A 12708-nucleotide genomic window follows, 5' to 3' on the forward strand; every position below is an offset into this window, starting at 1 on the left:
TAAAAAATTCCATATTAAAAATATGAAAAAAGTTTAAAGGACTTAGGAACAGTTTAAATTTAAAATAAAAGCATTGGATATGTTGAATCCATCTTTTTAGAGCAAAAGCTTAAATTTCAGTGGACGTTTGCTACAAAAAAAAACCAATTTGGAAACAACCGACACCCTAATGTACATATACATATATGATATGTATGGATGTACATATGTCAAACATCAAAAGTTTTTCAGCAAAAATTTCTGATTTCTACATTTCAGTGCGTCTTAAACTGACGCTCATACTTACAGTCTAATTTCTTTCTTAAGTCGAACGCCTCAGATACAGCAGAGAATACCACCCTGTCCTTCATAGAGCGAATATCATCATTTATTTTCAAAATTTGCTTTTTCTTGCTTTGCTTCTTATTGGCAAGGCATTACCATAATACAACTTTTATTTTGCTAATGCCATATTTAATATACACACACACACACATCCTTATGCTTTGGCTAAGTGAAAAGAGCGGTTCTATGTCTAGCGTAAACTCGTCTTTATGCTATCTGCTGTACAAAAACATACAAACAAACACAAATACATTCATACATACACACCCGAGAAAGTACATAAAAAGTTACTCAATGAATTTTGCTGAAGGTCGCCACTTAATGAGTTATGTGTTTGAAAAGTTATTCAATAAGCACAGTCGTATATTTGGTTGGAATATTATGCAAGCTTTTTAAAGAACAATAACAAATACAGAAAATTCGATTTTGTCCATGACGTCGGAAAAGGCACACATTTCCGGTGCGAATTCGGCGACTTGGCTTAATTGTTTCTATTTATATTTAAATTTGTATAAATTTCAGTCTCAAACGTATTGTAAATTTAAATGTACATATGTTTGCTTGCAATATACAGCCATAGTGTTTATATATATTATGTACAGCTATACTTTCCTTTGTTTGCTAACTTTTCTGTATATAAGATGTTTAAATTAGTGCTTGCAGCAGATCATTGGAGAAAATTCAATAGACTCGGCCAATACAAAAGCGTATTTGTCGACAAACTAAAGCTATAAAAATGGATATTTAAAAGTGTACACGAGTATTGCCGGAATAGCCCAGACTGCAGAAAGTATGTGTGTGCGATGCAGCCGTGGTAATTATATCTAAGTCATTTTAAAAAGGGTGCTTTCCAAACAAATTAGGTTAGTTTGAAAAGTGTTTTAAAGGAGATGAAAATCAAAGCAAGGATACTATAGAAAGTAAATCATTAATTTTATACTTAATTTGGATTACAGTTAACATGGGGATATGTTGATATTGAAACTAAAAAATTATTTAGAAATAAATGTCAATAATATTATTGGCGTAGACACCGCTTACGCAGTTATAGCCGAGTTTACAACAGCGCCATTGGTTTTTCCTTCTCGCTGTTTGGCGCCAATTGGATATTCTAAGTGCCAAACCAGGTCCATCTCCACCTGATCTCTCCAACGGAGTTGAGGTCTTCCCCTTCTTCTGTTTCCCCGGTGGGTACTGCGCTAAATACTCTCAGAGCTGGAGTGTTTTCGTTCATCCGGACGACATGACCTAGCCTGCGTAGCCGCTGTCTCTTAATTCACTGAATTATGTCAATAACGTCGTATAACTCGTACAGCTCATCGTTCCATCGAATGCGATATTCGCCGTATCCAATGCGCAAAGGAACATAAATCTTCCAGAGAACCTTTCTCTCGAAAATTCGTAACGCCGACTCATCACATGTTGTCATCGTCCATGCCATACCACATATCAGAACGGTTATAATGATTGACTTATAGAATTTAGTCTTTGTTTGTCGAGAGAGGACTCCACTTCTCAATTGCCTACTCAGTCCCAAGTAAAACCTGTTGGCAAGTGTTATTCTGTGTATTTCGTTGATGATATTGTTGTTGGTACTAAAACTGGTTCCAAGATAGACGAAATTTTCTTCTGACTTTAAAGTTATGACTATCTACATTGACGTGGGAGCCAAATAGCGAGTGCGATGACTGTTTTTTTGATGACAGGAGATATTTCGTCTTGTCTTGGTTCACTACCAGACTCATTTGCTGCGGTTCCTTATCCGGTCTGGCCAATGATACCAACATCATTGGCGTACACCAGCAGCTGTACATTCTTATAGAAGATTGTGCCTTCTCTATTCAGATCTGTAGCTCGAATTACTTTCTCCAGCGGTAGATTGAAGAAGTCGCACGATATTAAGTCGCGTTGTCTGAAACCTCGTTCGGTATCGAACGGTTCGAAAAGATCTTTCTCGATAATGACGGAGCTTTTGGGTTTCGTGGATTACGTTATGATAATTTAGAACTGACCTTCATTGAATTGTTTAGACTTGTTTAAAAAGAAGCTCTAAGTTTAATAACGTAAAAAGATGAAACCAACCTCAAGCGATTGTCTGCTGAAGTTCAATAAAATTGATCCATTTTTGAAGTAGATTGTTGACTTATGAAAAGTCAAGTAAAAACGGTTGTGTTCAAATCGCTGAGGATTGAAGGTTAAGAATGGTTTGCTGTGTATTCAGTGAGATTGACAGTGAGTTATCTACTATGAGCTGCTCCCTTACGACCGATTTGAAAGGAAACCGATTTGTCTTCCATCGGGACACAATCGAAAGCTGCGTCCCAAAAGCTGAGAGAGCTTATATGAATCCAACTTATAGTGATTACTACCTGTTTATGTTACTAGCGAATGACTTGCTTCACGAGGATCTTAAGAAAATCGAACGTCCTAATTTCTAACAATGGGGGCGAGGATTTCTACGAGACCGAGACACCTTATATGCATACATATGGACCATGTAAAAATCGATTAGAGAGTTAGCAAGTGCCAGTCCTGGCATTAACTCTCATGGTATCTATGCAATTGAACATTTCTATGATTTTTATTTTTTCGACTCTACTTCCTTCCCATATAAAGTTTTATGCTATGCCACCGTTCATCGTCTTGTAAAAGCCGCTAGTATACAATTTATAACTGTAATATGTAATTACATGTAGCAATAAAGTATTCGGTAAACGAATATTTGACATAAAACACTTAATATTTATCTGATTTGATGTGCAATTATTTTACGGGCGTTTAGCGTACCACTCGAAAGATCGTAAATGAGATCGTAAAAGAGGAATGACTTAATGTACAAATAAGAAAATGAAACAACTAAAAGACGTGTCTCACACCTGGATGGCATCGTTTAAGAACACTTTGTTAGCTGAAGAAATTTACAACAAGATTTGTAATATGAAATTACGACGTAACATAAACATAAATACCAAATTTAAGTTATGTACATTAAGGTGGTCCTTTAGAATTTTTGTTTTGTGTACCAAAAAATTTCGTTTTTTTTGGCACAAATATGAATATATCCATTAATTTGTTTCAATTAAAATTTCCAAATAGGTGGCAACTCTACAAAAAATATATGCGATCTAAATCTTTGTTGAAGTTGTGAATTTTTTGACATGCTATAATGTTTCAAACGATTTATTAAGTGAATTAAATTTTAGTTTCAAAAAAGGTGGCAACTTTTCTAAAAATGTATGGGATATAAATCTTCGTTAAACTAGTTGACACACTATAATATTTCGAACGATTTATCAAGGGAATAAAATTTTTAGTTTCAAAAAGGTGGCAACCCTTTAAAAAAATTTTCTGTTAAAAACTTTACAAAACTATTTTCTTTTTAATTTTAGATTTTTTAGTTCTGTCTGAATTTAGAAAAGCTTCTCATCCCGAAAAAATTTTCTAAGGTGTTCTTTGCTACAATAAATGCCACGTGCATACACATCTTGCGCTGCAGATACTTTTATTTTCACACATTTATTTTGCCTTTAAATGTGAAATTTCCAAATCTCCTTTGTACAACAAGCTGTTTTCTTGTATTCTACCATTTGTTTATGTAATAAAAAAAAACAGGCGAATAAAAAAGCAAATAACAAGACACCAAGCCAAATAGCTGCAGAGAGGAACACAATAACGTAATTGAACCTAAGGAAAATTAATTTAATCTCGATTTTTCAATCTAAACAACAGAAATTCCATTTTGAATAACACAGATACACATACACATATACATACATTGATACGTTTTTTAATATGCACAGACTTACGAAGTTTTGGTGTAACACAATTCTACAAGCTAAGTTATATACTAAGCGAATAATAACTATTCTATGTGTGTGTGTGTGTGTGAGCTCGTGTGCGAATTATATATTACATAGATGTGTATCCGGGCGAAATTCCAACGGATATGAAGATAAATCTACGTGCGCTCGCCCTTTCACGGTTTCACCCGACGTGTCTCGCCCGTCCATCCACAGTTTTGGTTATCCTTTCTTCGTCCTTTGGATTTAGTGTGCGCTTTCGCCTCGACTGTCTACTCTAAACTATAATTTAAACCTTATCAAGACTAAATAAATCTGCGCACATTATCCGCAGATTAATGCAAACATTTGAGTGCATTGTGTGTGTGTGTATGAACGTGTGCTATGTGGCAGACTGTTCGCAGCATATGCGAATGCTAACAAATTTACAATTTAGATTTCAAATGTCAGTGTATAAAAAATTCAACATATGAGTACAAGTTATTTGTTTTGGGATTCGATGATTATTTGTGGACTACATTTGACCCCTGCTTTTTCGCTGTATATATTTCTTCCACGCTATCTCCAACGTAAGCCTTTTCTTTAAGCTTATCCTTCTTGTCTCCTTTTGCATTGTTGCTTTTCTTTGTTCCTTCTGCACAAGCCGCACTTAATGCTCAAACGAAAGGATGCCGCACTTGTCGCTTTTTCTTCGGATAATCATAACCTTCAAAGTCCTCCTCCGCCTCCTTCTCATAATGATGGTGATGATGCTCTTTGACGGGTTCATGTTCTTTTACCGGCACCGGTATTGGCAGCGGTACTTTCTTTATGACGGTCTTGGTGTGTACGTGTGTGTGATGCTTCACGGGCACATGTATGCGAATCCTATAGAGAGAAAAGAAAAATGGAAAGGAGCGTTGAGAGTGACGGCAGTGCAGAAAATAATTTAAAAAACGTCAGCTTGAATGTAAATATTTACATTTCTCAACTTGGCTACGGCGGCAAATAAATATAGTATAGCAAAAGCACATAAATATACTTGTATATGAAAGTGTGTGTTTGTATGTGTGTAGCTAAAACAATCTTTATAATTAGAACGTCTTGCGCATAATAAATAACAATTACCCGATAAGAAATTCGGAGACGAATGAAAACTGTATTGTCATTTGGCTGAATCCTCAGCCGTGATTAATTATTTCAGACCTTAAAAAGGGTATATTAAGTTTGCTTAGATATTTGTAACACCCAAAACGAAACGTCTGAGACTCTATAAGTATAGCGTATATAGTAAATAAATGATCAGCTTGAAGAGCGTGTCTCTCTGTAAATATGCGAAATAATCCCTCAGTTTTGGAGGTATCGATCAACAATTTTGCTCCTCTCCTTTTCTCATCAAGAAATTGCTCTTGTTGGAGCGCCCAATATCGGACAGCATATAGGTGCCCTGCAAAGTGAACGATCGGAGTCAAGAGCTTGTAGGGAAATCTTTTTAGTTTGAAGAGTTATCTACACGAAATTTGGCATGAATTATTTTCTAAGGCATTTGTGCAATCTTTTAGGCAGAGGCCTAAATATAGCTGCATTACGAACTGACCGATCCAAGTTCTTGTAATCAGACCTTTGTATTTGTGAAAGGTATTATAAAGCTTTTTCTTGTGTTTGTTTGAAATTTCACGAAAGTTTCTTTGAATAAACGGAAACACCGAATTATTGATGATTTTGTGTTTATGGAGTCCATTTTCTAATTTCTTGAGGAATACGTTACAAAAAAACGAAAGCATAAATAATTCTACAGTTTTTATCGCAATCCCGGTTAATTCGGTATAATTTGTATTGGAAGAGTGTGCGATATAATATTTTTCCTAAAGGAAACATTTTAATAATTTTTGTGGTAATGAGTGAAAAATCAAAAAATTTGTGCTCTTAATGTTAGTTATTTCTAAACACACTTAGGAGAGAGTCTGCTCTTGGTACTTTTTACAGAATTAAAAAAAATTGAAAGGGTGTTTTTAAGGGGCAAACCTTTTTTATACCCTTGCAACATGTTGCCACAGAGTATAATAGTTTTGTTAACCTAACGCTTGTACGTATCACATAAAACTAATATACCTATATAGAATAGGATTACATACAAGTATATATACATATAAATTATTCGGATGACGAGACGAGTTGAACTTCGGTTGACTGTCCGTGCAAGCTGTCCGTCCGTGCAAGCTGTAACTTAAGTAAAATTGAGATACCTTGATGAAACTTGTTACACGTATTCCATGGAGAAAAGCGTAGGATGATTTCGTAGGTGGGCGTTATCGAATCACTGCCATGCCCACAAAACGCAATTAAGCGAAAACCCATAAAATGTCATAACTAAGAACGAAGTTAAGATAAAGAACTGTAATTTGGAGCAGGGAACCGGACGATGGGTATGACACCGTCCACTTTTAGGTAAAATAACATAACTGAGGAACCGCTCTACCGATTTCAACCAAATTTGTTATATACAATTTTTCTCACAATGCGAAAATGGCGAAATCGGACTACAATAACTCCTACTTCTCATATCTATAACACAATTTTCAATTCCATCTGATTCCTTCACTTTCCATTGTTCACATAAACAAGCAATTAATTTAACGGGACAAAATTTTGCACGTATAGTAGCTATAAAGTATGCCATCTTATAACCAAAAATTGTCTAAATCCAACCCTTAGCGCCCATACACAGCGATTTTCGAACTTCCAGGTGACTTTATACCGCATATATCGGCCAACATGTCAGTTATCTCAATAAAACTGAGACCACGTATTTTACTAATAACAGCGTATCTGTGTGCCTAAAATGAATTAAATCGGGCAAAGCTTGGCCTAGCCCCCATATAACTAATATCTGAATTTTCGAACTTACGGATGACTTTACTCCATAGGATTGGTGATAGTATGTGAGGTACCTTAATAAAACCCGGCGAATATTTTATGGGTCCGCAGTATGTGGTATTGGCAAAATTAGATAAAATCGGGCCGGTACTACCCCAACTTCCGTATATTATGTATATCTGTTTATCTAAGGACAAAGCCAGAATCCTTGCAGCAGTGGAGGACCGCGTTTTAAATTCGGTTTATAACATGGGCTTAGCAAGTACGCGAATAAGTATTAAATTAAAATATTTATTCTAAAACCACATGTAAAATTATATTCGTATTTGAATTCAACATCTTCGCCAACCTACCAGCACGTTCATATTCATGGGCTAGTAGTGGTTCCATATAAATCCATTTCTTCATTACTGTTTCTTCTACTATTTGCTACCGGGACACTTTTTATTCTTATTATAAATGTGTTTGCTATTTATATTGTACTAACATATATTTATATTTACGAAAATTTCACCTACTTACCTTGTACAACTACATACTTACAATACATTTTAGCTAATACACTTACTTTAATTTCTCCTTGGAAGGATATCCGGCGGAGAGCGCAAACAACATCACAGTGATGACGAAAAGTGAAAGCAGCTGCACACAGCCACACAAACCAAACAGTTTTATGCAAATATGTAAATAAAGAAAGTAAAATAGAATGTAAAATTTATAGAAAATTATGCAAGAGTGGGATGAAATGAAATGTGTGAGAATAAAATTAAATGGGATTAGGAAAATATGGCATTATGTCAACAATTGTGAATTGTGTTGTGGATTTAAAGCGACCAGTGCATGTGGCTGTGTGTATGTATATGTGTGTGTATAGTAAGAGCCATCCTTTTCATCAGCTTTCTCAAACATAACAAGATACTTGATTTGATACGCATAACACATACCCACACACAGATAATATTTATGTTTATGTGACGGCAATTTATGCTGGCGTCTCTGCACTGGCTTGCATTGCGTTTTGCTTTTGTGCTGCTGTCAGCTTTTGTGCCATGCAGATTCCTTAAGTATATCCTTTGCAAATACGTCATCAATCTTGCAAATACCAAGCAAATCTCATTTTCCTTTCAGCTTTTCAGCTTTATGTCTACTTAATATTTTATCGTTTGCATAATTTGAATTTTCTGCTGAAGAGGCTTAATTAAATAATTGGTTTTTCAGTGAAATTATGTGGGTTTGCATATTTTAGAGTTGTCCTACTATGAGCAAAAATTAGTAAGTCTTAGTTCAAAATTTTAAAATTTTTATTTTATTCTTCAAAATCTATGTCGTTCTCCTCCTTGTCTCCAATAAACTTGGGCCAACGTTTTCCAATCCTCGAATTGTAAATTTCCTGAATAACCTTCAATTTGCCTAGCGCTTCAAGTTTAATTTTTTAATTGACTCAAAGCTAAGAATTGGCGACCCATAATTCCGACTCATTTTTATGAATAGTTTCGCGCAAACGACACATAATACCCAAATAGTATTATTATTCCGGTAATCGATGAAAACTATCAACATATGTAACTTTGATTTTTGACTTGCTTTGACGTGTTGTTTTCCGCTTCGGCTCACCTTTGCCACTATATATCGGCCAATTGATCGTCGGTTTTCGAGTCGTAAGCATAGATACAAGATTCAGCGTCAGCAATAATACGGTTCATGACATCCTGGTAGTTGAAAGGCATTTTACAGACTTAACGCGACCCTATTTTTCGAAAAAATTTAGTGATTTTGGATATTTAAAATCATTTTCACTGGTCCTTGTGTTATACCAACGATGCCAGTAAAACTCTGACAATTAATCGTCGACTCTCAACCACCAATTCTTTCATTTTATTGACGTTTTGATCATCGGTTGATGTTGAAGGCCGTCGTGGACGTGGTTCATCGTCTACGCGTTCTCGACCTTCTTTACCAATCCAAAACACTTGCTCACGACGAACAATTATCACCCAAGACTTTTTTCAACATTCGGCATCAGAAATTCAACGGAACTTTTCGAATAATTTCGCTAATCGTAAAAATCGCCGAATGCACTTCATATACTTCAGAAAGATAAGCGTATACTAAACATTTATGATCATTATGATGTGACATTTGGCACAGCTGTCGCTGACAGTCAATCTAACTTAGAAGAAAATATTTCGACGAATGGGTTTTCGCGCGAAATTTAAATTAAAAAGTCTTACTATATTTTGCGCACAATAGCATACTCGTAGTTGTAATTTTGTATGACATCAAATTGATGATAACGCCTTGATACGTTTTCTAGTTGAAATTTTTTCTTTATTGTTAAGCATTTTTAAGCTTAAAAATTTAACCACCCCTCATCTTCTTGACCACAGATCGGCCCTAAATTGCTTTTCTATTTATTTTTGTAATTTTATCTTGCTTTTCCAATGGGTTTCATCCTAATATAATTATTTTGCTTATAAAAGTTATCCACTTTAGTATTTAGAGAATATACTTGTTAGTCTACTAGTTCATTGCATAATAGTAAAAGAAGCCAGAAATTATGTCAAGTCTTCATTTAATTTTTTTTTCATTTAAATTTAAATAAGGAGCCAGTTAGTTTCCAGCTATCATTTCATAATTTTTAAAAAATTGGCAACTTTTTAGGAAAAAAATCGTAAAACTAAAGTTAATTAATTTGAAGATTTAAACAGCGTATTTTATTAAAGTAGTTCTAAATTGTAAAATTGATATATCATCATGTTTTTGGACTGTTATGCATATATGTATGTATGTGCTTGCACGGGAACACAACCAATATGTATTAAGTTACTCATACGCCAGTGCATCATCTTTAAATATGTTACGTATACGCCATAGCTTACAGAATATTTTATGGTATTGATTGCATCGTTTACTGAGTGCATACTTTTTTAATGACCTAATTGTTATGAATGAATATTTTCACAAATTTTCAGTTAAATATCTGCAGTTTATGGTAAATATTTAAATTACTTTCTTTTAATTATACTTACTCCAATTAATTTTAAAATTGCAAATTAACTAGCAATTCATTTTTTTTTTAATTTTCAGTTGCAAATGTACGGGCAAGCACATAGTTTCAGCAATTAGTGGGTATATAGAGTTCAATAATGGACAAAAAATTGCAACAATATGCACATATTATTTTCATGAATTCAACTATGTGCTAACATTGTTCAGTCCATATTTTGTTTTTATGTATTTAAATATGACCTGTAAAATTCTTTTTTAAACCTCAGATTTTTATTCAGTCAGCTTTTTTTCATTCGCTCTATAAAAAATATTAATACTGATATGCTCGGTAACACAAATCTTCTTGAAGAAGCTTTGGGAATTGTTATATATTTTTAAGATAATGCAAAAAATTCTTCTAGCTGTTTTTTCTAATTTCGATATTTTCATTGGTAATAAAGTATTTCGAGTTCGGTTGGCTTATATTAACATTACTACATTAAGTTTTTTTCAATCATTTTCATTGAGTTTCGAATGGACTTTTCTTTACGGTGTTTTACTAAAAATTTTCTACTAGCAATACGACCTGCGGAGAAGATGAACTCAATGCACGTACAAAGATAATGAATTGAATGATAGTAAATCAACCTTATCTTAGAAGAAAGAAAATGTATTACACATTTCGGAGACATAGCCTTGAGAACTTGTCTGTCGAAAATCCAATATTAAGTTTTTTTTTCTTCGTCCAAGTTCCAAGTTAAACATTTAACTAAAGCAGGTATTTTTCACTTTAGATGATCCTGTAAGGAGTTATCCTGCCAACGCGAGCATCCATAGTCAAGTTTGAAATATTTTTTTAAAAAATTTCAACATTCCTTTGTTAATAGTGTATGTTTGGAACAATAAAAATTTTTAGTCAAATATTAAGCTTTTTAAGCGAAAAAAAATTGCTGGACAAAGGCTGTTTTTTACCCGAGGAAACCCCTGTAACCCTTTAAGACTAAGTAAAGAGGGTACATCTCAGTGCAGGTCAAAAATATATAGTTTGAATTTTTTTTAGTTTTTGTAAAAATTAACTCGCGCGAGCACATTAGCGAGACAATGCACCGAGCCACAACTCAATGAAAATTATGGAAATTATTTTCAAATTGTTTTTTATTCTCCGGATCCTGTAGCCATTGATTTTTTCTGTTCTCAGACCTCAAGAAAAAGAACGCTGAAAAAAAATCACTGAGACTGAGGTACATTTTGGAACAAAAATGTAATTTATTAGTAAACATTTATCAATAGGAATAATCAAATTTTGTTACGATAACGTATTTATCTTCAAAGCGATATGAATGTATCAACCAGATTTACTTTCATTCAAATCTTATTACAACAAAGTATACATATGAATTACATCACATAATTCCAACAAACAATAATAATAACAAAGTCAGGCACATATTTCTTATATAACTCAAAACTATTGAATCACTTCCGCCGATCTGTTTTCCAGGCAATTGCCGCGGGCAATAACATTTGCACTGCTTGCACCATTTGCACTTTTTTCGAGATCGCGGTCAACAATGCTTGAAATTGCGATTTTGCATGCGCATTGTGTTCGCATTTTTATACTCTTGCAACATGTTGCCACAGAGTATAAAAGTTTTGTACAACCGTTATGTGATCTTAGGTGTATCACCCAAGAGTTATCAAGATAGATATGGTGTTATATATACAATATATGTATAAATGATCAGGCTGACGAGACAAGTCGAAATCCGAGTGACTGTCTGTCTGTCCGTCCGTGCAGCTGTAAGGATCAATAAAATCAGGTGAAAACGCACCCTATGCCCATACAACTAACAGCCTTTATGTACCTGAAACCAGTTCCTTGGTTTTAATCCTTACAAGTTGCAAGAGTATGCAATTTTCTGTTTTACCTGAACTTAGCCCTTCCTTACTTGTTTCTTACTCAATTATCTGGCACTTTCACATAGCACATGCGGGTATGTGTGTGTGCAAGTCATTACAGCTAGATACCAACAACAAGCACTAAGTATGTCCGCAAGCTGTTTTTCTTTACACTTGCCGATCAGCAGTCGGCAGCAACGTCACGAATTAGTGTCCCGTAATTTACGCTGCTGATTGCTGTTATGATTTTCCATTGTTTTGTTATCTTTTCTTCTTTCTTATTGTTCGATCGTTACACCCGTGGCGTTTTAGTTGATTGCTTGCTGTTGCACACACACACAGATACACACACTTGCATTTGCAACTGCCGCCGCACAATAACAACAAATTAGTCCACACACAATAACAACAAAGGCAACACTTACACCGTTCGAATGCAGCAACATGATGACAACAACACAGATGACTACAACAACAGCAAACTCAAAAACAACAACAATGTTGCTAACAGCACTTGATAGGCGGATAAACGCCGGAACAAATGTGACGAATGGCGAATTGAAAAGGCGTGTATCGAGCCACTGAACTTGCTTGCCTTTGCCTCCACGCACTGATTGTCTAACTGATTGATATGTTGCACGCTGTCAGTTGCGTAACGGCGCTTGCCTATTCGGTGTTGCTTGTCGGCTTTTGGCGGTTGGCGTTTGACGAATTGGCTAAAGCAGACAGTGATTGCGGTGTTTTGTGCAGCAACTTCGAATTTCTGTTAATAGCAATACTGTATTGTTACTTGCAACGCGGCTCAAACGTTATTGCCACAAGGTTGTAGCTGCTTGTCGCT

The 12708-nt window shown here is 34.8% G+C and overlaps 1 protein-coding gene across 1 annotated transcript; it reads right to left on the reverse strand.

Annotated features, from left to right (window-relative positions):
- Window positions 1–4692: 4692 nt before the first annotated feature.
- On the reverse strand, window positions 4693–12313 carry LOC120770053. The gene is made up of 3 exons (XM_040097172.1): window positions 12287–12313; window positions 7549–7622; window positions 4693–4991 (listed from the first exon to the last, which is right to left on the reverse strand). The coding sequence occupies exons 1-3, from the start codon at window positions 12311–12313 to the stop codon at window positions 4781–4783; spliced, it is 312 nt and encodes a 103-aa protein (XP_039953106.1). The 3' UTR covers window positions 4693–4780.
- Window positions 12314–12708: the final 395 nt, after the last annotated feature.

Source organism: Bactrocera tryoni, chromosome 3 (assembly GCF_016617805.1).
Source record: "Bactrocera tryoni isolate S06 chromosome 3, CSIRO_BtryS06_freeze2, whole genome shotgun sequence".
Lineage (NCBI taxonomy): Eukaryota > Metazoa > Arthropoda > Insecta > Diptera > Tephritidae > Bactrocera > Bactrocera tryoni.

Coding starts and splice junctions, on each gene's coding strand:
- LOC120770053 (XM_040097172.1), bottom strand. CDS start 12,313: ATGTTGCTGCATTCGAACGGTGTAAGT. Junction 7,623..12,286: donor TGCATTCGAACGGTGTAAGT/GTTGCCTTTGTT, acceptor GGCTGTGTGCAG/CTGCTTTCACTTTTCGTCAT. Junction 4,992..7,548: donor CCTTCCAAGGAGAAATTAAA/GTAAGTGTATTA, acceptor TTCTCTCTATAG/GATTCGCATACATGTGCCCG.